This window comes from Anomalospiza imberbis, chromosome Z, assembly GCF_031753505.1.
Source record: "Anomalospiza imberbis isolate Cuckoo-Finch-1a 21T00152 chromosome Z, ASM3175350v1, whole genome shotgun sequence".
NCBI lineage: Eukaryota > Metazoa > Chordata > Aves > Passeriformes > Viduidae > Anomalospiza > Anomalospiza imberbis.
This window is the reverse complement of record NC_089721.1, coordinates 67,639,154-67,665,819: the sequence shown is the minus strand read 5'-3', so window position 1 is coordinate 67,665,819 and position 26,666 is coordinate 67,639,154. Positions and strand designations below refer to the sequence as shown.

The following is a 26,666-nucleotide window of genomic DNA, read 5'->3' as shown; positions in this document are numbered from 1 at the left end:
TCTCCCACTGCAGCTACTGGGTTTTATGAGTCCAAATTTTGCTTTTAATCTATATTCTTCTGTATTCCTTCCAATATTTCTGTCAGTCACCTGGTGAATAGTCTCAGAGACCAAACACATGAAGTATCAGTATACCACACTGTGGTAGCTATCTTCTAATATATTGGGTCAAATGAATCCCATGTCTCTTAGCAGCCCCATATTTTGGATCCCTATACTTAGGCCCACTCCCATTCAACCTCAAACAAACAGGCATTGGCTGTACTATGTTTGTGTGAAATAAAGTCAATGTGTAGAGCACTCAGTCAAGTGAGTTTGGCTTCTCTCAAAAAATTTCACAAGATTTATTCACAAGACCATATTTCTACTGCAAGTCTAACTCAAGCAGGTTGCACTCCTGCAGACTGATCAAAATTACTGCAAGGGTGGTCAGCTAGTGCATTAAATCATGCAAGGGCCACAAAAGCCTTATTGATTTGCACAGGTTGTACACTGTAAGTTACTCTTAAAGGAGCTGATGATGTTGCTTGAAGGAAAGAATAATTAAACTGGTGTCAGCCAAGTTCTGACTTGCTAGAACTAGTTACAAGAACTATGCTGATATTTTTTACCCCCATAAGCAGAAGAGTCATATTTATAGCTCTTTGGCATCCAGGATTAATATTAACCAAATGTACTGTGATGCTTTGCTTTTAGGACTAGGAAAAACTTCAAGAAAATCTTATTTACTATAACAAACATTTGACAACCCTTATTAAGGTATGAGATGTAGTACATCTTAGCATCCAACCAATTCTTTGGCAATGACACTCAAAAAAGAAACCACGAATTTGAACTGCTCCATTACTGAGACTGTTTCTGTACCTCCCATAATTTTTTGTTTCAATTCTATCCCCTTGCCTCCAAGCATTGTGGCAATTATGGAGCATTGCTTCAACCCAGTCCTGACCTCTGCAAGACCATTGAGGTGGAAAACAGACATGTGGGCAGCCTTTGCAGGGGAGGTTTGCCCCATTGTAGAAAACCATCTCCATAGAATGTAGAGGAGAATGAAGGAGAAGAGCACAAGACCGCCAAAATAGTGTGTCACATGCCAATCAACAATTTCTTTTTTTGATGTGTTTGTGAACTCTGTGGTCAGGAAGATCATGGGAGCTCCTGACATTAAGGAAGTCTATGGCTGTGTCAGTATCAGACCAAATCTGGAAAAATTTCTGGAAAAATGAGATATGATGCAGATTGCTTGGTCTACTCAGAACACCTGAGTGTTTCCACACAGAAAATAATATAGTTTAAATTAAAAGGAGAACACTGTTCAAAAAACCACAGAGAATTATGAACAAAGATATAACATGATCTGTACTACTGTGGGGGAGAAACCCAGAAGGAAGAACATTGGAAAAAGAAAGCATGATAATCCTATTTTAAGCAACATGAAGGCTCAACAAAAATTCACTATTCCAAGATATTGAAAATTGTAGTGTAAGTCACTAACTTGGATATTGGTACAATCTATTTCCACCTGGGAAGTAAGAAGTTCCATTAGAAGGCAAACACACAGAAAGTGTGCACTGCTGCATGCCATAATTCTCCAAAACAGATATTGAAATACATATTTCTGGTTGTGTGTGGATGGGATAAGTGTGTGCCTGTAAACTGGCCTTCAGAGCTGTGTTCCTTTCAGACCTCATGTCTAGACCTCAACAGTAATTTTCTGTGAATGTGCATGTGCATGTTTCCAGGGGAGCGAATGTCTGTGTCACATTCAACTTTTACTCCTGTAGATGCAGTTTTGCAGTAGCATTCCTGTAGCCTTTCTTCTTCTGTCCCTTTTTCTCAAGTGGGAAATTTTTCTCCCTGATCCAACAGTGGCTGATTCTAACTTAAGTATCTGAATACAGAGCAATGTAAGTATTTTTCTACATGTGCTTCATGTGACGTTCATGCAATACCTATCTAATGGATAAACACCTGGGAGGACAAGGAGGGAGAGGGAGATGCTGGAGCAGATGCAGATGTCATGAAGAAGAGGTTCAGATTGAGGTAATGCTCATGGCTGCAGAGAATTCTCAGGAACTCAAGTCTCATGGAAATCAGGGTGGAGAGTGAATTCAGCTTGTTTGAAAGCTAGGAAAAACAAACAAAAAATGTGTCAAGTGATGGGCTAGTATTATTTAAATTACCATGTAGTGAAATATCGTGCTCCCTGAAAAGGACATAGACACGTAGCCCTGTGTACATTAAAATGCTCACTGTACCTAACTAGTTTCCATACATTAGCTGCTCTTTGTTTGACAATGATGGTGTTTCTCTCCCTGCTCCCCAGCTGACTTTCAACTTCCCAAGAGATAACAAATTGTTTCTTTCTTCTTTTCTCCCAAAACAAAAATATACAATATTTTTGTCTTTTGCATAAGACAAAAATGAAAAACAAATGAAACTTTTCTGAGTCTGTGGCAAACTCAAAAAATGTCCTGCTAAGCAACACAGGACATTGGTGGTCTCATCATTTCCCTTCTTATCAACAATGACATCAGTGAAGGAATTCATAAAGATACCTGAATGACCTGCACAAATACAGGTCACAAAACAGAAGGAAAATGCTCCCTGTTAAATACAACAAATAATTCCATAACAACATCCTGCATCGCGATTTATTTTTAATTTTCAGAGACTTGTGAAGCAAGAAGACAAATGTATTATTTTGAGTGATTCCCTGAAAGCTAAATACTGTCCTCACAACGCTCAACAGGAGTCAGAAAGTTGATCTATATTATCTGCAGATCCTACTGCAAAGGGCAGTAAAAAAATAAGGGAAGAAAAATGGTTCCATGGATGTTTTGCAGCAGTGCAAACTATGACATTTCTAAAAGAGACTTTACCTCCACTCAATTTTTTCCCTGCAGATCACAAATCAAATTAAAATCATTGCATATGCAATAGGAAATAGGAAATTTACCCGGACCTTTAACACAACTCAAAGATCTTGATGGATAAACTAATCAAACAGAACAAAACACATAAGCCAAATGCAATCCCAATCATACATGGTGCCTACCTGATTACAGTAATGTTTGATGAGATTAAACACAAATCCTCGATCCATTAAAGAAAGAAGATCATACAAGAAAAATGCCAGGCTGATATTAATTTTTTCTGCTTGTTCACTTTCCTTAAAAAAAAGAAAAAAACTCCAGTTATTATGTATAAAACTTACATAAAGGTGGAAGACTTTTTAGAATAATGAAAAATAGTGCAGGGGTCAGCTCCCAGAGCCATCTCGAGGAAAATACAGGATAAGATCTTTTCAATTCTCCATTTCACATGGTCTTGTTAAAATTGCACAGGATCACTTCTGTAAATTATTTCAACTGTTTCACAGAGAAATGTCATGGGATGAACAGTTCATTTGTATACTCCTTTGGGCTGACAACAATGAATTTGAGACCTGTTCTGAATTGCCTATTGGCTGCAGTACTGCACATGACTTTTTTTCCTATTGAATATAATAGAATGCTGGTTTAGAAACTTAAAACATGTAAAATATTAAGAAAAACCAGCACTGGTTTTGCTGATGGAATGCCAAGTATTTTGTTTAGAAATTTTAAATGTAAAACTGATAGTAACAAAATACTGGTAAGAAAAACCTGTGGAGTTCACCATCCAGCAGTTAAACTCTTGTATGCTTGGAATTGGCCTGATTACCAGAGTTACACAGCCTCAAGTAAGAATCACAAGGAACTTCATGTACCCTCTAAAATGAGGCTACAGTTACTTCAAACATACCAATTTAAACTATAAACTCTCAGTAGCCTATGTAGTTCACCAAGACAAATTAGCAAAGATGCCTGAGGAATCTGCACACATTTAATGCTCAAAACTGACAAAGGAGATGACTGAGAAAAATATTGCCTGTACTGGCACCTCTGGTTAGTGAGAACAGGTGTGCAGCACCTCAGGGTGGCTACAATTCACTTTTTCATTTTTCAATATTTTTGTTGCTGTTCAGGAATATATACATTCTCTACAATCTGGAATTTACACAGGAAAATATTTTTTTACAATGAAGAAAAACCTGGTTTTACACTACCTTATAGGGCAGGCAAGCATATGCCAGACATATTGCTGTAAAAATCCAGGGCAATCTGACATGCTCAACCATGTATTGAAACATCAATTATCACTTCTTGGATTTAAAAATCAGCCATATATTACCTACTACTCTGTACACCTAACCAGTGGCACTAATTCCAAAAACACAACAGTGGGATTTTCACACACAATAAGGTTCTATATGCTCATTCTATCAAAATGAGAATTAAATTAACAGCCCACAAAAACCTGTGTATTTCTTGTGAGGAAGCCATAAATACTAATTTCTTTGCAAAGTCTACAATTCTGTTAAGGCATTTTTATTGTAACAAATTTTTATTTCACAATGTATTAAAAAAAGGCACTGATGGCTTAGCCAAACATTTCTGTGGAAATTATTTCTCTGCATGTGACTATCACAGAAGCACACCAATGGATTGAGCTTCAAGAACAACTTTTGGTGAACACTGACAATCCATTCTGTCATTATTTGCCCCAGTTTGTCCGGTCTTGACCTTTTCCGGTTTCCAATCCTCAACAGCACTTGGAAGAAGTGGATTATGAAACTGAGCTTCTTGAAAAGTGACCTGGCAGACCAGCTCTCCAGGCTTCTCTGCCTTGCCCTGCTGCAGAGCACTCTGCTGGGCTAGCTGCATTTGGCAGCTCTGGGGCATGAAAACAAGTTGATTACAACAACTGAATGAACAACAGTCTCTCAGTGCCTTTCTGTGCCTTAGCTTTTTCTACTGGCCAGTCCAAAGAGGTATCAGATATACAGGCCGGCAGTAGCAAAGTTAAAATATAAATTACAGTTTGTGGTTCTTTCAACTTTATAATCTGTGGAATCAGTGCAATTTGTTAAAAGTAGAAAGAATTTCATAGGACTTAAGGTTTATTTCTGGTCTTCAATTTTTAAGTGACCAGTGTCTCTTTAAAGAGATCAAGGGTTAGATCACTTGTGGCTGGCTTTTGTAACACTCACGAGGAGCACTGCCTTCCTAAGGCATATTCCACTGCTACAGAGAACTCAAATGAGGAATTAAACAAATGCAGCAGGATAGAGGGAAATTGCAAGGGGGTATAAAAGGAAGAAGTCCTGATGGAACTGCAGTCTGATGTGCTGGCTAACATGGCATAAAGAATTACTACAACTGAAAATGGATGTCCAGCCTTTCCTGTCAATAGGAAAGGGAATTCTCTTCTTGTACACTGCAGCCACAGTGAGAAGCAGGCTGAGGAACTGAGCTGAACAAAAACAGCCTGCTAAGAGACCACAAGGCTGCCTTCTACAGTGCCACAACTCTCACTTAAGGTCAGTGTGAGAATATTGGCCTAATTCTAGAACACTACTGATATTGAAATGAGATTAAATGTAGCTCAGTGTAACACAGGATGAGTACCAAGGATCCACAGTGCTTATTTAATCCACTTACCTTGGGTGGTTTGACTACAAGTGCAGCAATCTCTGAAGTAATCACACTAACTATAGTGGTAATATCATCTTTGAAACGATCGGAGAACCGGCTTCTTCTTGAGTTATCTGGCTTCTCTGTGTTGTGAACATACTGAGCCATACTCTTTATCTGCAAAGCAGAAAAAAGAATACTAAAAAAATGCCCAGACTGGAGATAAAATACAGCTTTAAGTTGGTTCGTAAGAGTAAGATTTCCTACTTCCTTTTCCCTGAATTTAATCACTCATTTTCTCAGAGCTGCTGTGATAAATCCTACATGGCAATGACAACAGAGAGTCTAAGGCTCCAATACAGACAGACATTGATTCCTGCTCATATTCATGTGAATACATGAATACCCTCAGTACCTGAAATCAGAATCACCCTCCTGCAACCCCTTTATCTGGATTTCTGAAATGCTGCTGCTTGCCACTTTTGCCCTTTATGATGACAGACAATGAGTGACACTTGTGGAATTCTTATTTCTAATGTTGCATTACTTACATGCTGATAATGGAAATCAGTATAGTTTTTCCACCGACATGCATCATTGCAGGGCTCTGTAGAACTGTGAGTTTGTGGAGCTTTGTCACTGCTCCCATGTTGTTAACAAAAAGGAAAAGATAGGAATAGATATTCACCAAAAAGGAAGGGCTTGGTTGATAAGTGTCTCTCAGTCTTTTGCAAGCTGTGGACTACTGCTCATGTAGTTCATGCAGAACTTTGCCATCACTGTCATAGTGAGGAAGGAGGGTGAATATGAGGAACTCTTTATTTTGTACTCTTTGCACTTTCATTCTTTGAGACCTCTCCTTTACAAAGAGCAGAATAACTGAAGAGGTCAGCACCCAACTGAATCTGTGCCTGGAGCACCTACTACATGCTACCATTAACAAACTGTAAAATACCACTGTCGAGTCTTACCAGGAGCTCAAAGAAGAACCAGGCATACTTGAAGACTGATTCTCTCACCATGCCCGTGCTGACCACCATCTGCAATGCCAGTTCCTCATGGAAATGCTACATAATAAACACAGACTGTTGGAAAATAGCTTTTCAATCAACTCATCTTTCAGTTTCAACATCTTTCCTGAGGGAAACTTTTCCATACTGGAGGGTGAGCAGCCAAATGGGGATGTATGGGCATCCTTGCAAGATTAGAAGGCAGATTTCACCAAAGTGAATGCTGTTGGCAAATAGACTTTGGCACCCATTCTTCTGTGGATCCAGTACTGCTATAACTGAAGAGGGAAATGCCTTTGGACCATTCTCAGGTCATTGTCTGTACATGATAGGGAGCAGTCATGTTTCCCACTACCTGCTAAGCATTTTTATTTAGCACATCCATGTTTTTCTGAGAGAAAGAAGGAGAAGGACAGAGCAATAACCACAGCAGACATTGTACAAACATTTGTAGTTGGAGACAGTACTTTTTACAGTGACATCTAAACACAAGACATATAAACACAATTATCTAAATTTTTAGGAAATTCATATCTGGACTACAAAAAGCTTGGTTCTAAAAGCTACAAAAAGGGAGAAAGAAAATAATTCTTTACAGAAGAAAAAGGAAGCAAATACTTCTGAATGGAGGTTACTGTAACATGTAAAGACACGTATCCAAAGGTAAACAGCAGCGGAAAATGACTGAGGCTCCAAGACCTTGAGAAAGAGAGCAAAGGGAGGATCTAGACAGGCTGCTTCTTGTCTAAATCTGTCCTGGATAAAGAACCTAAAGACTCTGGAGCAGAAGAAAAAAAGTTTGAGCAATGTTTACCCACAGATTCAATATCTCATCACTAATTCCTTGTTTGATAAAACTGGTTGCTATTTTGTTCTGTTGCTCCTCTTTCCACATTTAGAATGCTAATTGCTAGCACTAGCTCAGGTTGCTCCAGGTTCTGCAAGGAGTTCCCTCATGTGTACCCATAGCCTACCTTTTTATTGGAGGGTCTTGTGCTTGCACAAAGGCCTGACATATCATTTGTTCCTTCAATGTAGTAAGACATCCGACTGGAGCTGTGATCCACAGGCTGGGGCACACAAATCGAAGAAATACATAATAGTAAATCCATAACTGACTTAATCTAATTATCAGAGAAGAAATCACCCACAGTTGGGGGTTTGTTTGGGTTTTTTTTTAAGATACGCACAGACATTCATCTAAACAGCTCTTCTGTTTCCTTCTTCCATCCCCCTTCCCACTCAAGGCCGAAGACCACCTGACAGCAGCAGCAGCAGCAGCAGCAGCAGCAGCAGCAGCAGCAGCAGCAGCAGCAGCAGCAGCAGCAGCAGCAGGGTGCAAATGCACTGCCATCGCGTGCCCAGTGGCAGCATTGCAGCTGTACTTTGGAGGATACGATTCGCCCTTTAAAAGTGTAAGTTTATCCCCGGCTTTACATCGAAAATAATTAGCACCTTGAAGTTCTTCCTTCCATTAAAAGTGATGCCAATTTAAGATGCAGTGAAATGGCAGTAACCAATTGTAAATTTCTACATTTATCAATGTGATGAAGCTGTAATATCAAACATTTTAATTTTGTATTAATTTGGAGAAATGCCTTGACCCCTGGTTTGCTTTTTTTTTTTCCCTAGGACACAGTACATTAGAGCAAAAGTCATAAAATTCAAATCTACATTAGTAAAAATTGCTATGGATGGATATATATATACGCATATGAACAAATAAAATAAATTGTCAAAGCCTGTGTATCTTACTAGTTCTGATTTAATTAGCTGAAGACCAGTACCTATTCATTTTAGATGGAGAGGCACATTCTCATTCAGTAGAGAAAAGACTTCAAAATATTTCTGAAAATAACCTACTTGAGAAGCAATATTTTACATATATAACACTCAAAGAAAAGTGAGGAGGGGATACAGTTCAGCCCTCATCACATGTATTGCTGTAGAGCTCTGCCAGGGCTGCAACTAGCAACAGGCTCCTTGCACAGGGGAAAAAATCCTGCTTTTGCCAGAGGCATAGCTTCCCAGCTCCAGCTGAGTGGCAAACTCTAGGTTTTGGTTTTCCCAGACACACAGACATCCTCATAAAGCTCTGAGATGGGCTGGGATGCTGTAGACCAGCAAGCATCTGGTGCCAATCAGGGAAACAAGATCCTTCCTCTTGGATGCTGTCGACTGTTCTGTCCTGCAAGCCATTGGTGGTATATGTAGCAGTGGATGAGAATGCAGAGGAAGCTTGTATTTCACTCTGTGGTTGAATGAAGTATTTGGAAAGATCCATGTGCATATCATGCACATAACATCTGCACTGTAGCTGATATAAAGCTATGGGGCTGCTGTCATATAACTGACTACTTACTCTTTTAATCTGGAAGAAGAGTGAGGCAAGTCAAAAAAGGCAAATGCCTCTATGAAGTGTCTAAGCTACAAACAAGAAATAGAGTTCTCACCTCTTGCTCTCCACTGAATCAGAATTTAGCAATGGGATTCAAAATGTTTTTATGCCAAATCAGATAAACAGAATATACTTCTGGTGATACATACAGTTCATTTACAAGGGGCAAATCCAACCCTGTAAGACAAAATCTAGATTATTAAGTTTTGTACCATACCATTCTTCATATATTTGACTTTATTCTCTTACCTTGGATGACATGATGTTTTTGACCTCCTCATCAGTAGCAGCTTGTGTAACAGTGATGTCAGGATTGCTGCAGCTTATCACTCGGCTCTGAAGGAGTTTACTTCCAACAGACACTGCGGAAGTGCGTCCAAAGGTGTAATAACGAGATTCTGTCAAAATGGCACTGCTGCCTCCACCTGCCACAGTGAGATGTTTGAATTAAGACTGAAGGACATATATATGAGACAAACATCATGTTCAAGCTGGTTTTGCTCAGTGGTGTTATAACATCAGCATTTTGAAAAGAATATATCTCCTGAAAAACCCACTACCAACTGCTTCATTAACAATCTACACAGGCATTGAAAGAGAAGTTACAGATACTATCCCAGTCAACAGCTAACAGGGTCATTGCACAAGCAGTACCAAAAGATTAATAGGACTACCTAAGTAGCACCACTATTACAATAGCTCTTTCTTCCCATCAGTTCTTTTAAATTTGCTGTAGATTAAGACAATATTCACAGGCCCAAACACAAAATACCACCTTCAACACATGATTTAATGCCATGTTTGAAGTATCCAAGGAAGTGGGGAGAACTGCCATCAGGAATTTCACTAAATGATATCTAGTTTTCAGTTTCACCACAGAGCTTATTTCTCCAGGACAAAGAATTCCCAAATGTATGTGAGCTTACAGATTTTTGCATATCTCAACATCAGTCTAAATGTGTCAAGGGGGATTTAAATTAATACTCAAAAGAGAAAAAGGCTTACATACCTTTAGCTCCCACAGCACAGCTGCTTGTGGTAAATCATTGAACCTATACCAATTAATCAAATGAATCCTACAGGCTTTAGTATAATGATTGCAACAGAATAAGAGAATGGTTGAGGTTGGAAGGGCCCACTGAAGGCCATCTAGTCCAACCCCTCTGCTCAAGCAGGGTGACCTTGAGTCAGCTGCCTGGGACTACAACTAGATGGCCTTCTACTATCACCAAGGTGAGAGGTTTGGGCAACCTCTCTGGCCAACCTGTACCAGTACTCAGTCACCCTCAGAGGAAGTTTTTCCTCATGTTCTCTCTGTTTCAGTGATGCCATTGTCTCTGATCTTGTCACTGGGTGCAATTGGAAACAACCAGGCTGTCTTCTTTGCACTCTCTCTTCAGCTCTTTGTGTACACTGAAGATCCTCCCTGAGGCTTCTTTTCTCTAGGCTGAAGTGCCCAGCTCTCTCTGCCTTTCTTTACTGAAGAGATGTTCCAGACCCTTTTGTAATTTTTATGGCCCTTGGGCACGTCTTTGACCAACATTTCATGTCTCTCTTGTACTGGGGAGCTCAGAGACGAACACAGCACTCCAGGTATACCCTCACCAGGGCTGAGAAGAGGAGAAAGATCACCTGTCTAAACCTGCTGGTCATACAGTATTTTATCCTCTAATGTCATCCTTAATGCAAAGGAGACATTGGGTGAGCTTGGCCCTATACCACTTGGCAGTAAGTTACTTTGCATGGAAAGTAATTTATTTATGTACAGGTCAGTAAAAAAATGGCATCTTAAGGCCATTTTAACTTACGAAAAAAATTCTTCCAGAAAAAGTTTCAGGAAAGTTTAGGCAATTTCTCTTGCATTCATCTTCATGAAGCTGCAACATTGCTTGTAGCTGTGGAAACCTCTCACCTCAACCCTTCATCTTAAATCAATAACTGAGGGCTGGAGATTATGAGGGCAAATCTATTTTGTTCTTTGCAGTGCTGATATTTATGACCTACCTCTGAGAAAAATAGTATATCAGAATAGTGCAGTGCTTAAATGGTACACAGTCTGGGTCTGAGAAGTTGTGTTTGCTATCTTACAGGTCAGTGCCTTAAATCCTTCTCTCAAAAGCGCCACGCTGAACAGCATGTATCAATAAAAAAAACCCAAAAAACTTCTGCAACCCTTGCACCAACAATACCTGGTTTGACTACTTCTCTTTGTGGGTCTGGCAGACGAAATACATAGTACACATAAGATGCCAGGAGGCAGTTCCTTCCATGCTGATCCTTGCTCAACTCTTTGCTGTTGTGGAGACTATTCACTATTGCAACCACAGATTCAAAGGCAAACTGTGAGAAGTTGGCTGTGAAACAAAGGCGAGAATTAGAGTTAGCACTGAAGTGTAAAACATAATTAAATGAGAGCATTCTTTGTAGCAACAACTAATCTTGCAAGGTTCAATTCAGTCCTTAACAAATTCAGAGTTTTAGATAGCAATTGCTATGCCTTACCAGACCCAAAGTCTATATAGGCTAATAAACACTCTTTAGCAGACCCACTGTCTTTCAATCAAATCACTGGCATTCTGTCACTTTGTGCTACATAAAAGCAGACTGTAACCCATAATTACATTTCTAGCAGCCTTCACATATTTCCTATAAACTATCTTCTTGCAGAATACTAAGACTCATTGCTCTCCAGCTGACAGACAAATACAAGCTAGCAGTCTTTAGCAGAAATACTGTAGTGGATGACAGATGTTGATTATCTGAATGAGATAGGAAATTACCTACACCACTGTATGCAAGTATGCCATTCTTCCAGACTTAACATATGTTATGGGCAACTGGCATCTCACTAAAACAAACATCAGTGTTCACTATTATATTCTCTGGTCTTGTGGTCACTCAACTCTGTCTAAAGATCTTTGGGCAGAGGATATGATGCAGACAGCAGTGTCAGTTGTAGGATAATTATTTTGCTGGTATTTGCAAAACAACTCAATTCCAAACAAAGCTGAACCACAACCCACTTTCTGACCTACATTTTCAGATAAGTAAATTACTACAGTTTAATGTACCTTCCAACCAGAGACTAAGAGTCTTAAGTGCAGGGGGAAAGGAGAAAAAGTAGCAACTCTGTTAAGCCTGATTAAATTATGCAGTGAGACTCTGTCTTGAGCAGCCCAACTCTTTCTCAAGTGTGCTAGACTAAATACTAAATCCAAGCCTGAATATTTCTGCAACCATTTCCTCCACATATCTAGGTTGCTTACAAAGCACTTTAAGGCCATGAACAAGTAAATACCTGTCTGGCCAGCTATGACCATAGGCTGTACAGCCAGCTGGAAAAGTTTATCTAGTACCAAATGCAAAAATAAGACAAGAGGTTCAAGGCGTGAAGAATTCAAACAGATAATGCTGAGTTTCAATTCATGCTCCAGTGAAGCCTCTGTAATTTTCTGATCCATCACTCGAAAGGGGAATGTCACTTGGCTTTCCAGAGAACGGCACAAGGTGAAGAACTTCTCCAGATGGTTGTCCTGCAAATACAGTTAATATATTTCAGGCTAGTACTAGCTAAGAAAAGCCTGATCGTACTACCTCATGGGATGAAAGGAAAGATTTTTGCCCTTCTGGCTTTCAGTAGTGGCTGCTCTGAGTGATCAACTTGTAAAGCAGCTGTCACAGTGCTTTGTTTGCTCCTATCCATCTGGTTCAAATTCAGACTGTGGTGAGACCAGCTTGAAGGCAGGAAAGTTATTGCCCTCACTAAACTGATCACTTCATTTAATGAAAACACTTTTCCTTCTATTTGATAAAACTCTGTCATGCTATAGTCCATCTGCCACTCACACCTGAGTTCCAGCTACCTACAGGTTATGTGCCATATGAGTACACCCTACTTGTATTTAAAAAACATGCTGCAAAGGAGTGATGTACCTGCTTTAAACACAGAGCCTTTAGCTGTTAGGACATATTTACCAGGCTTAACTAGAATGGGATAAGGGATAAGAGCCACTGAAAAGCAGCAGAAACAAAACAAAGCTGATCTGCCTCAAACCAGCATCTCAGTAAGATGGGCAAAGATCCAATTTCCTATGGCATTTAAACAATGGGAATCATTGAGGTCTCACCCAGCACTAAGCTTGTGTCCCCAAAGCACATGGCATTGACAAGTGAGCTGCTTAACACATACTGGTCGTGTATAACATGTGAATGGAGGCGGGAAGGTGCTGTGTCTTTGGACAGTTCAGTGGACTAGTTCACTTGTCTAGTTCAGTGGACACACTGTCTGAACTAGCATTGAAGAACAGAAGATGCAGGCTGCATCTTCTGGGACTGTGCCCTGCCAGCGCCTTTCAATCACAGCCTGAGCAGACCCCTGCTGAGCTGAGAGGACACCAGGCTCCCTATTGTTCCATGTGACTTGCTGCCAGGACTGCTCATTTGTTCACTTCCACCAACAGATTTAATTTCTCCAAAGGATTTCATTCACGGAGGATATCAGGTTATTTCCGTAGCTCCTAAATTTTTTATAAACTGTGTGGGCTGAAACACCTCAGTTTCATAAACCTGCTAAATTGGCCTGGACATCTGAATTTTCTTTGAAATGAAAATACAGCTGTATGTTACTGCTGATGCATTACCTGGGTGTGAACAGATGACACAGCTTGAACGTCAACAATGAAAACGCCCTTGTGTCCTTCAACCCACTTTATAGGGGGTGTCTGAGATGGAATTTTCTGTGATGGAAAAAAAAATATGGGAATTATCTTCCTTTTAATGCTCAAACAGAAAGTCTGTTTACATGAGGGTCTATAGGGTATTCCCACTATTCACTTCATTTTAGACATCCAAATTCAATGCCACACAGAGGATGACAGCTAAGCATCTCCTTGTTTTCACAGACTTTTGGACAGAAGCTGGTGCACTGAACAGGGATACTTAGAGAATTTCAGCTGATGTCTAGCACAGACCATGTAAGTATACATCATCTCATGGGATATTGTTAAGGCTAAAATTTCCTAGTCAAAGCACTGCCAAAGGCATTCCATGGTGATGTGGTGCAGTTTAAACTCCCGGACAAGTTTCTGACATGCCATGTTTTCTGAGAGGGCGGAGTTTTCTGCTCCAGTAATACCACCTGGTTCCATTTCTATTCCCCTCCCACAAAGTCACAGAAAAAAAAAACCCAAATTATCCTGTGGAAGAAATCAAATTATTGCCTTGACACTCTCGAAACAAATGTGTCCCTGATTAGACAATTTACAAGAATTTGCTTGCATATACTGTTAAAAAACAGTATAATGATATAAAATATTAACACCAGTGACAATAATAAAAAACCAACACTTTTCTTCAGACTTTCCCCTTCTAAAGAACAAAAAGAGGCACTGCATACCAGCTGACAGCAATGTTAGTTTGTAAAACACTTATGCTGTTCTCCTACATTAGGAAAATACTATCTTTTAATAATTTTGCTTGTTACCTCAGGAGACTGGATTGAATAATGTAAAGGCAGTTTATCCAATGCAACAGGAAGACTATAATGTCCAGTTTGAAGACGATCATTTAGTAGAATTGGCAGCCACTGAAACAAATTAAGAGAAAATACAGCAGTATTCCTAATGATATATGGTTAGGCCTATTTATTTAATTTGTCAGATACAGTCAACAAAACAACAAATGAGATATTGACCCAAGCTTCTCTGCTCTAACCCATTTAACAGTAACTTCTTTGTATTTTAAAATTCAAAGATAGATGATAGCTATGGTAGTATAATGTACAAGACTGCTTTACAAAGCATCTCTTTTGAAGAAAACAAACACAGAGCTTCTCATGTATTTCACACATTTTTCTAATACATTCTATCAGAAGGATTTAGTGGAATCCACATTTTGATTTAAAAATTCATGTATCTTGAATACACCGATTCTTGGTATTGAAGCAAATCAACAGTTAAAGTTTTTCTGGGTTTAAATTGAACATCTTCCTTGTGATCACCATGCCAGACTGACTTGTCATATCCTTGCATTGATATTCAGACACATTTAATTTTTTTATTCAAGTCTGAAAGAGCCTGGGCATTTGAGTATCACAAGGTAGAAACATTTTGAATTTAGGTGAACAAAAACTTGAAAATTAAGTCATCATCTATGCCAAATCTTGGTCCTGAACTAATTTATTTCTTAGCAATCCCATTAACATTTCTGGGACTATAACTGTCCGTAAAAAAAAGCCCATTTGAAAGGATTCTCAGTACTGTGGTTTCAAAACTCTAAAAGCCAACAAAGAAACAAACAAGTAAACAACTAAAAATACACAAATACAATAGCCTCCCAAACTTCATAGCAAGAACACATGGAAAGTACTTGTCTGGCTCCACATCTCAATTGCTGACCAAAGCTCTAGGACATTTTCAAATCTGAAGCATCATCATCTTCAATTCTTTCCTTTTATATTAAACTTTCTCCATTTAAAAATACTGTTTGATAAAGAAAAAGATCAGAGAGACTATGCTACAACATGTATTTCTTAACCTATGACATTCTAGTCTCAACATGAAGATAAAGAAGGCAAGAGAATTACATTTTAGCTTTTGGAGTCTTTCTGGTTTTTAAATTTTTATGTGAATAAAAGACAATTTAGAACAGAAATGAAGTGCCATGTAAAACCTAAATGAAAATATTACATTAGCTGTTACCTCATGTATGAACATGGTAATAGTAATAGTTGTAATTAAGTATGGTTTAGGGTTTGTTTTTTTTTCCAATAAATAGAATCTAACAGAATGAGATTATGTGCTATAAAGCATTGCTGTTGCAAATATTTAGTTGCTGTTGCATATTTCAGTTGATTCAAGTGAATTCATTACGTACAAAGACAGTTAACACAGTAAAATTGTAGGATGAAGATGTAACATATCTCAGGTGGCACCTAGTTTCTATGAATTCACACTAAGATCTTCCACTGGTTTTGATGTATTGCCATAACCAGAAAAGGAATAAATGACAAAATTCTTGATGAGCAGAGAGTCTGCATGGGATACACATAGACATGAACATACACGCACCCACACACCCCCACTCTTATGTATCACTTGGAACTTACTGAATACCCTAGGAGGGTTTCGACAGATGCTCCTTGCTTTGGTTGGCAGCTGATGTGATAGAATGTGAACAGTAGATGGTGTTTCTCTGTGAGTTTTGCTGGCAGCTTAATTTTCACTTCTTCATAAAAGTCAGGGCATCTGTTAAAAAATGCCAAGCATGTTCCCAATGTAAGTGTAAGACTGAGCAAGAGGCAAATTTGCCAGTTGGCTTTTAGATGCTATGACTATTAAACCAGATAAATCCTGAAAACAGAGCTGAATTAAACAAAGTATACATATATATACACACACATTTTTATGAACTTGAAATATTTTTATGCATTATGAATCTGGAAGTTATATTTATGAACAATCTACAGCTTTGAATCAGAAGCAAACAGTATCAGCTGGACAGATTCAGCTTCCATGCATCTCTAGGTTTCAATCTCTTTTTCTATTTTTGCATAAGTATTCTGCAAATCCTAAATCCCAAGTTCTCATTTGTGAGAATGAGATGTCCCTTCAGCTCTTTTGAATCTATGAATTCACTGAAGTGAATGACTTTAAAAGTTGCACTGCTTCCTGTTCCTAAATCTTCATAGTAGAAATATTCTCAACTACTAAAATGCTTCAAACAAGAAAAGCAAAGGTCGCTTCTACAACAGCCACTTATGCAAATGAAAGTAGCAATCCAAATTAGATATGAAAAATTGCAAAAACATAAATGTTTAAAATGGCATTCCTTGATGAACTATGTAGGGTAACAATTACATGGAGAGACATGATGAATACTTCTGAAGTCATGTGAATAGATAGTAACACTTACTTATTATGATATGTGATAGCTGTGTATATTTCTTGGACAAATTCTGGACCGGAAGATTTCCCAAAAATTACCTATATTAAGAAGAATAGAAAATCAGGACTACAGCATTTATTTGTCATCATCTTGTCTAAATTTTAAGACAGTCTCTAAAGATTTAAAATGACTTTGCAATTTTATCTTAGCTTGTTGGCATAAATGCCTTATTACCAAGCACCTTTCCCACACTCCATTCAGGGTAAAACACCAGGAAAATGGAGCAGAGTTATTTCTAAGCCACTGACTACTTCACATCACATTCTTTAGTCATGAACTAAAAGCCTGGGAATCATAGGAAAAAAGTTGTGGTAAGACACTTACATGTTGTAACACTGTCTTTATCTAAGTGCTAAAAAGTTAAATAAAATCTATATTTAGGAGTTTTGTTTTCCAGTTGTGACCTGCTCATTCAAGGTGAGATACATCTCACCTTACCTTAGAGGTCCAAAGTACCTTTAAAATCAATGAAGAAAAATAGGCATTTCTGGTGCTAGATTTGCTTTTCTGAGACCCATGTCTATGGTAAGGCCTTGAAATCAAATAATTTATAGAGAGCCCTGGTAGATGAGCTTAGACAAGAATCTCTGCACAGTGCAAGTTATTATGTATGTATTGAGAGGAAGGTCACTTACAGTGGAGAGAGAAGACAGATGAACTCTGTTTGTCCTAACCATTTTTCAAAACCTAATCATAACACAAGTAGAGTTTAAGGAAACAAAAAATGCAGTATTGTGTAAAAGAAAGTGTTATATTCACATGACACAGCTCTAGCTCTGAAAGAAATGTAGCTTGGGAAACACTGCTGATGCTCTGATTTCAGGTCCAACACATTAGTTGGACTAAAGTCCAACAGATTGTTGGACTAAAGTTTCCTCAAAGTAATATTTCCACTCATTGTTTTCCTTCTCCAACACATAAAATCACAGAAGATTTTTCTCTCAATGTCATTCTCAAGTAGCCAAAAACAATGTCTTGAAAATAGAAAAAAAATTCAGGCTGATGCAGGCATCTGGGTTAGAACACTTCAAACCAAACCTCTGAATCTTGGTAAAGTTGAATAGAGGATCTTACAGTGAGAGATGCTGAATAACCTGAACTTAGATAGGACAGTCTGCTCTGCTAGTAGTATACATGTATGCCCTAATACACAGTGTGTTTCAAACATGGAAATCTCTACCTATGCAGCATGATTGTGCATCCATTTATGCTCAGGCATAATGAGCATATGGGATGAAGATCCCAACTTTTACTTTCCAGTGTAATACCTGAGCACTTGTGTAAACATAGTGCATGCAGAGGAGTTACCCTGCAAAACAGACTATATCATTCTTAAAAGGTCTCTGAAGCTCTGTGAATTTTACCCTTAGAAATTCCAGCATGATACTGATGTAATATTATGTCATTCTTCTGAAAATAGGGTACAAAGATTTAGATAAGAGAGAGCAACATGCCTCTGGTTGCACTAGAATCACAAGTCTTTTTTTGTTGTGCATAAGGAGTATAGACCTGCTTTAGGATGAGAATAAAAGCTTCTCAAGCTCTCTGTGTTAGGCTTCCTAAGGCCCCACTAGAAACCGTGTTGATGGGAAGTAAATAATGACTTCTCTTGTCAGAGGTTTCTCAGGAATGCATGTAAACAAAAGCCTGCTAAGAAATCTCAGCATTTATTACCGGCATTGCACAGGATGGGTCTTCACCACACATAAATTGGATCTTGATGGTAATGTTCCTTGCAGAAGCCAGTCGGTTAGCAAAATTCAGCCTCTGAGGGTAAACATAGAGGAGATTTCTGGAAGAAAGATAAGAAAGTACTGGTAAATGTCAAGCATTCCTGTTTGAAAATTAAGCACATAAATTAGCATCTTGCTCATTCCTCTCCCTGTCTTTCAATACCACCTACATAGTGAAAGATCTGTCAGAACTAAATTTCAGAAGTCCACACATAAAAGAAAATTTCTTGGTGTGACACATAGAACATCCTATGTTTAAGGTTTCTCCTTCACTAAGCTATGTTCTGTTACAAAAAAACAAATATCTTTGCTTGATGTAATGAAAAGCAGGAATCTCTCAAGAAAGCAGTTCCTTTCTCAGATGTGAATAATCAGATATTGGAAGGGGAAAAGAATCACTCATAGAGGATAAAAACAAGGAAATCAACAACTGAGGTTCATACATTCATAGCTTATAGCAAAAAAGAAGGCATCTATTTCTAGGTTATACAAACCAAAAAGCAGTATCAATGACCCTGAGTAAATACAAATAAGAAAATTTGAAACAATAATTCTATAAGCTACTTACTCTTATTAGTAGTGATTATAATAATATAGTGTAATAATTTATAATAATAATAATAATAATAATAATAATAATAAATAAGCTACTTACTCTTATTAGTAATGAATATGAATAATGCTTTGAAATATAGCATACTTTGCTGTTTACTAACATCGGTACATGAACATATTACGAAGCATAAAAAGCACGTTTAATTTCTGTGGGGAATTTGACAGCATAGGTGGTTTTCTGATGTATAATTCCAATAGAAGAGTAAAAATATTAATAGAAAGATTTTTCTCTGGTGAAGTTTATGGCAAATCTGAGATTTGAGGTTGACCTGGATTATACACAGATTCTGGAATTATGATTATGTCTGTTTACTGTCTTGTTTTCCCAGTCTGATACAGGATTCTCACTGCTTGTCCTCTGAGTGTAAGGAATAACACTAGAGTTTGAGGAAGCATGCTGGCTTTCAGTGAGAAACAATGAGGATTACTCATGAACTTTCAAGATTTCTTTTCATCTGTGGCAGTCGGAAGCTGCACACAGAATTGTACTGTCCTCATCACAGATACCTCCTCAGTACCACCGTCAGCTGAAAAAGTCAAGCAGCCTTGGAGAATATTGTCAGTAAGTCAGACAGTCCATCTTCCATTTACTATATCCCAAGACTAGGAAAACTGTGGTTTCTTCTTCTGATTTCCATGTGTTGCAACATGACAGTACCATTCAATTACTCAGTCCAAGCTACTCTTTTCAACCAACATGTGCTACATGGCACACGACATTCCTTAGTACAAAATTTGCTTTTAACTTGCCTTTCCCTTCATTCAGAATGGTACTTCTGCCTGTCACACTAGTGCACTCTCTTCCTTACTACCTTATGTGCAAATTTTGCTTTGCCAAATTCTCTCCCAGATGATGCTAAGGAAAGCTAAGTGAAAGAGCGAAATATATCAGTAACCTCTACTGAATTATACCTGGGGGAATGACATTAAATGAAGGATATTGTCAATACTACATCTGCCAGAAGTGAAGAAATACATGTAGGGAAGGCTGAATAATACAGCCACTGCTTCATTAATCTGCAGCCTAGGACAAGATGTCACAAATCTATGTAAGGTACCTGAGCACTGGATTTTAGTTTTAGAAGTGACTTGAGATGAAAGATATGTAAAAACACAGAGACCTCTCTGCTGACTACACAACCGAGGAAGCATTATTCCAACAAGTACTGGACTGAAAAGCTAAAGCTTGTGCCATTTATGCTGAAGTAGTTTTAGGGATCTTGCTTACATGTGTATTAAACTCATCAGCATGGAGGAAGAACAGAGGCAAATGCTGACTCTGGATATTCTGCAGAGATGAAAATGATGGCTGACATCTACATCAGGAAAGTGAGACGATAATCAAAAGATGTTCCCTCACACAGGTATGAATTGTAAACCCAGTGCTGACCACTGCCTTAGTACTACTGCCTGCACTCCATCCATACACTCCAGAAGCCTGAGGAGAAGCAAAGATAAGGAGCATTTTTACATGGCAGTTAGCAGGGGCATTGGGGAAGCAAATACTGCTGTCTTTTAAATAATAGGACAAGTAGGATGCCCATAAAAATGTGGTGGGCTGCAGAAGGCAGTGCATCTTCCCCAAGGTTCTGCATTGAGCAGAACTGTAGCAACATGTCACAGCAAATACTTCTGGTCAGTGTGATTAAATTTCTCCCCTCACTCTCCCTTCAGAAAGTGCAGGACTCTACCTCCAGATACAGCCAGATATGCTTAAAAAACAAAAGAGCTATTCAAGAGACAGCGTGAGTCTACAAAAGCCATGGCAGAACACCCAATGTCACTGAGAATACAGTCCCAAAGGCCAGCAGAGTCCTGGGTGAGGCACAGATGCCAACAGCTTCTGAGGGTCCGAGAATGACTCAGAAGAGTGGTAAGAGACTATTTCAGAATCAGTTACATGCTGGGAAAGCTAAGGGTTCCCTTAGCCTGACAAAGGACACCACATGGCAATTCTCATACAAATTTACTGACTTTCCTACATTTTCATGGGACTTAGCAGTGATTTAATCACTTCCCATGAGCAAAGCAACACAGACTTATCCTCTGCCAAAATAAAATCTATTCAGAGTTTCAAGTCTGTGACCATTCTTATTTAGTGTTTGTAAATACTGTTTGTGCATATGTGCACATAAAAGAATCCTTCTCTTTGCTAGATTACACCTTGTATGAGGTGTCAGCACGTGCATCTCAAATGTCATATGAATATTAGGCATCTTCACTGATGATTATGATGAGAATTCCATACAGAGCAAAACTCAACATATGTGCAAGTAGCCACTGCTGAATGTTCTGTAGGTGAGGAGTGATGTCAACATTGACATTTAAAACTTATGGTACTAGACACTGATGCACCCATTAGTTATAATTTTCAATATTTGTTGATTCTTTCACAATTTTGGTGGGGAGTCTTCAGGTAAAAAATGGTTAAAAAAATAAAAAGCACATCACAAATGCTTAAGTAAACATGGAAACCCATTCTAGTCAGTCATTGACTAGGTAAATAGCACAGTGACAGAACTTCAACAAGAGGATGCGTATGAGTCATAAATTCCATATTTTAGGATGAGTAATTTGGAAAATAGTCTGAATGATTTTTCTCACATTGCTAAAATTTTGAATCATCTGAAGAGTTGGTGGACAGATGTAAAACTAGACCAAAGGACCCTTAGAAGACTCACATGTAGTAAACATGTTCTCTCTGGTTTCCACAGGCAGAGAAGAGTAAATAACACTGTGAGAGGAATAACAGGAGTGAGACACCATCATTCATCAGTAACCTTTCCTCACCTCAAACCAGCCAAGGATGGGGTAGAATGATTACCACCAAAGCATAGGCCTCCAGCTCACACTGCAGACTACAGCAAGTCTGAGAACATTGCTAAGTGGCTTGCAATTAAATGAAATGAAACTGCAAAGAAAAGGGTTTTTTTCCCCTTTCTTCAAAAATCCTCTAGGTGTTAGGTACTACCCCTATCACAAGCAGGACTTCCTGTGCCTGGTTAAGCTGAGTTACTGCTGAAGTGATGTGACAAATCTCTCTTCCTCAGCACCAACATTTCATAGTGGCAGTAAACAGCATCATTTTCATTAATATTTAATAAGAAAATAAAATGACAAACAAACTTTAAATTATATTATTTTTCCTATTAAAAATAGAGGAGTATGAAAGAAATAAATCTTGGAATGTTTTGACAATTTCAGGGAAATATTTTTATTAAAGAAATGTAAGTACACAACAAAAAGAAGTGCTCAATTTCACAGTGCACAAAGAAAGTGGGCTGGCTGATATCTCTAGCATAAATCAGAAATAGCATAATTTAAAATAATGGCATTACACCAGTAAAAAAAAAAGCTTGCAAGACCTGAGTTCAAAGACTATAACAGAAGGCTCCATTTTTCCTTTCAGAAAGGAAAAAGCTATTAAAAAACCCCCAAAAAAAAAACCCAACATAAACCCCCCTCCAAAAAAAAAAAAACCAAAAAACAAAACAATACAAAACAAAACAAAAAAAAAAAAAACCCAAAAAACAAAACAAAACAAAACAAAAAAAACAAAACAAAACAAAACAAAACAAAAATTCATCCCTCTGAAATACCTTTGACAACCTCTCCCCCCAATGTCTACATGTATAGCACTTATGATTTGAAGACTTATATCTGAAAATTAGAAAATACTAAATCACCTTGAAGGCCCTAGCAAGCCATGACTCACATCTATGACTAAATGGTATCAAATTGCTCAAGTAAGACAGGATGATTCTACTTTTCTGATGAGAAGAAAGGAAATAAAATAACATCAAACACTTTGTATTTGGCTCTATTACAAATTCAGAGTTACTCCTCATGGGTTAATCTCAGACTCAAAATGGTATTCACTGTGTGGAAAACCAAGCAACAAGAATTGCATGGCAGTTAAATTAAGCAAAGGGTCATAGGGCTCCATGGAGGGATCTGAACAGGCTGGATCATGGGCCAAGGCCAGTGATGTGAGGTCTGCTCTTGGGCCAAGGCCAGTTCTGGGTCCTGCCCTTGGGTTACAACAGCCCCAGGCAGTGCCACAGGCTGGGGCAGAGTGGCTGCAAAGCTGCCCACAGGACAAGGCCCTGGGGGTGCTGGTGACAGCAGCTGAACATGAGCCAGCAGTGCCCAGGTGGCCAAGAAGGCCAATGGCATCCTGGCCTGTACCAGCAACAGTGTGGCCAGCAGGAGCAGGGCAGGGACTGGCCTCCCATACTCAGCAGTGGTGAGTCTGCACCTTAAATCCTGTGTGCATTTCTGAGCCACTTACTCCAAGAAGGATACAGAAGTGTTGGAGTGTGTCCAAAGAAGGGCAACAGAGCTGGGGAAGGGTCTGGAGCACAAGTCCTGTGACAAGCAGCTGAGGGAGCTGGAAGGGTACAATCTGGAGAAAAGGAGGCTCAGGGGGCTTTACATTGCATATTAAGATATATTTCTTCACCAAAAAGACTGTCAAGCATTAGCAGGCTATCCAGGGAAGTTGTGAAGTCATAAGTAGATGTGCTGCTTAAGGAACATGGTTAGTGGTGGACTTGGCAGTAACAGGTTATAGTTGGACTTGATGTTCATTGCCTACATCACCTATGCTTGTCAGCCATGTCATTACCATTGATTCACTAATTAATATAAAGATTAATGAAGGCAACTATTCTTTATCGATGTTGTCTTCATTATTACAAGTTAGGCTGAACAAATACTACTTCGTCTTGTTGCTATGACTTTTATTCAGGGTGAAAATCAAAATGGAGGTTTAAAAGCAAAGGTTAGGCATGTAAGGTGTGAACTCTTGCTGAAAGAGTGTGACTGTTGAGCGATAGCAGGCATTTCCTTTAATGTGGATGTATGTATTCAATGCAGACACCCTGGCAATGGAAGGATGGTGTAGAGACACCCAAATCTGCTTTAGGAGAAGCACAAATTAATTTTTGGCATGGTGGCTTTGATATTCATTATGTCCGGCTGAAGAAGTGAGAACCCGATGAGAACTAAAGGGAGAATATTCTGTGCAGACTCAGTTGTTGTTACAGCTCAGAAACACAGTAGTTACTAATGGTTTTTTGTCAAAAAGCAGACCTTCAGACACTGTGAGACTGCACATTGGAATTGACAGTTACTGGGGCCAGACAATGAGTAGAAAAGTTAAAATTTTGTCTTATATTTTTCATTAAACTAAAAAAAGGCATCTTTGCACACATTCATTTACATTTCCACTTTCAATTCTATAAAAACTACTTTCCTTATAGAAATGTCTGCATTAAAGTTCTACCACCATCCAATTCTATCTTTGATACACAGAAGTACCATAACTCTGCATTTTAGTGTACTGGTGCTGTGAGCTGCCCTTGGGAGATTGAATACCACTGAATTGTGGCAGAGCCCAGGAGTAACTCCTTCAAAACTTCTAATAAGGCTATAGCCAAACTGGCTTACTTATTTCCTGCTGACACCACACTGCAAGTTGTTACTGTAAGATAAGATTTGCCACTTCCTCTTTTTGCTTTCCTTTAAAGCTGAGACACAAATCCAGGTGTCACCAACAGCCAAACAGATCTCTAGTTTACTGTGAAGGTGTGGATTATCTCCCCGGAACATAATAGTTCGCCATGGTGCAGTTCTGAGTTGTACAGAACCACAAGTCTTGTTTTTCTCTCCTCCTGGGTTGGGTCAGGTGAGCAGGTGGGAGAGCTGCCTCTTTGCTAATTCCCACTGCAAGAAATGAGTAAAATTTACATCGCTTTATTCTGTGCCTTCATTCTGTGATTCCTTATTGGTAGTCACATTTTTGCCATTAATAGATACAGTATCTAGCTACTATTTTAGGGATCAGAAATCCCCCTTAGAATAGCATAATGTATTATTTTCGTTAGAAGCTCCCTTGTCTCAACCAACACAATGGTCTGATGAAAGCCATTATTTCAAGATATTTCTGTATCTATAATACTGCAATATGCCCCATCAGAATTACTCTTAGCTACTGCTACAACACCACTCAGTAGCAATGAAATACTGCACAAACATCTTGAAACATATTCTTCTGCTGTTAATTTCCTATAGGACACTCAGGTGTTCCAGATTATTAAGAAATAAATTATTGGTCTCACTTGCATGCTACTGAGTTTTGTGTTCACCTTGAAACAATCATAACAGAACAGATTTAAAGAAATTAAATTACATAGCGTAGAGTGCTCATCATAATTAAAAAGTTCATAGAGCAACACATTATTTCCTCAGATACTCAGATGACTCAAATTAGCAATAGAAACAACTGAGCATAAAAATTTACCAGAAGTGTTAAAAATTATAATTAGATCTACTGGGAAAAAAAAACAACCAACAAACCAAACAAACACAAAGGAGGATAGATAGATAGATAGATAGATGATAGATAGATAGATAGATAGATAGATAGATAGATGCCAAATCAATGACAATTGTTAAAGGAGATTTTTTTAATGTTATAGAAATTTTTTCAAAAGACAGCACAATTAGATCAGTAAACACATTATGGAATATCGTGCAGGTATTTTATCTTGTAATGGCTAGGAAGATTAAATCATCAGCCCAACACATTGTCTTTAGCCTTTTTAAAAAATATTTTTTGTTTCTACTTCTGAAAAAGAATCTGAATCACATTTTTCAAATAAATGTTAAAAATATATGTTATTTCTTACCTATAAATGGTGTGCGGAACATACACTTCTCTAACAGGGAATTCCAAAATCTCTTTGAGAGGGCGATTACGGTTTTCTGAAAATGGCTTCACTGGGAGTAGTTCTGGTGTCAGACAATAACCAATGTTTTCTGGAGCTGGGGAAATCTCCACTTTAAGTGTTCCTTTAAAATTAAATCAAAAAATCTTAACAAAAATTTAAAACTGATCAGCCTATAATAAAAGAAAAATTAAAACAACATGTAAGGTTACATAGCAACAGTGCAGAAAAAAGAACTGGTTCTTGAGCTGCATGAGAAGGAAATAATAGGTACATAAGAAGGATACAGAGAAAGTAGCCTACACACATCCCTTCACAATCAGGGCAACACATAGCTCCTTAAGTCTACCCTGTACTTTTTCAAAGAAAATAGGAAAAAAAAGAAGGCATATTATATGCTGGCTGATGTTCTACAGTCTTTCAAACACAAGTAGTATAGCATTTTTCTGGGAGACAAACAAAAGGTGTGCTGTCTAATACAGTTCTCCCTTACTCCCCCCTCCCCCTCAGATTCTGCTCAGACTAATCTCTGACAAAACAGGCACCACCCACCAGGAAAGCTAGGCTTTCTGTGGTGAGCAGTTACACAGTTAATACTGATAACATTTACCCCACTATAAACAGACTTTCAATTTAAATTCTCTGCTGTGGTAATTTAAAACCGGTTGTGGAGCTCAGACTTGTCATTTCTGGCAGTCAACTAAAAAGGAAAAACAGCTTTGCCCTCGGTTCATAGT

The 26,666-nt window shown here is 38.4% G+C and overlaps 1 protein-coding gene across 3 annotated transcripts in view; it reads right to left on the bottom strand.

Annotated features, from left to right (window-relative positions):
- The window catches only part of DOCK8 (dedicator of cytokinesis 8), an 87,963-nt gene that overhangs the window by 26,655 nt on the left and 34,642 nt on the right, over positions 1 to 26,666 (bottom strand). For all 3 annotated transcript variants that reach the window (XM_068177419.1, XM_068177417.1, XM_068177418.1), the window contains 14 exons: positions 25,891 to 26,053; positions 18,525 to 18,642; positions 16,818 to 16,888; positions 16,012 to 16,150; positions 14,389 to 14,490; positions 13,547 to 13,642; positions 12,205 to 12,439; positions 11,096 to 11,260; positions 9,156 to 9,331; positions 7,483 to 7,578; positions 6,470 to 6,565; positions 5,526 to 5,675; positions 3,059 to 3,172; positions 1,972 to 2,127 (listed from right to left, as the gene is read on the bottom strand). In XM_068177419.1, coding sequence (XP_068033520.1) covers positions 1,972 to 2,127; positions 3,059 to 3,172; positions 5,526 to 5,675; positions 6,470 to 6,565; positions 7,483 to 7,578; positions 9,156 to 9,331; positions 11,096 to 11,260; positions 12,205 to 12,439; positions 13,547 to 13,642; positions 14,389 to 14,490; positions 16,012 to 16,150; positions 16,818 to 16,888; positions 18,525 to 18,642; positions 25,891 to 26,053 — 1,877 coding nt within the window. The remainder of the gene's footprint in view (positions 1 to 1,971; positions 2,128 to 3,058; positions 3,173 to 5,525; positions 5,676 to 6,469; positions 6,566 to 7,482; positions 7,579 to 9,155; positions 9,332 to 11,095; positions 11,261 to 12,204; positions 12,440 to 13,546; positions 13,643 to 14,388; positions 14,491 to 16,011; positions 16,151 to 16,817; positions 16,889 to 18,524; positions 18,643 to 25,890; positions 26,054 to 26,666) is intronic.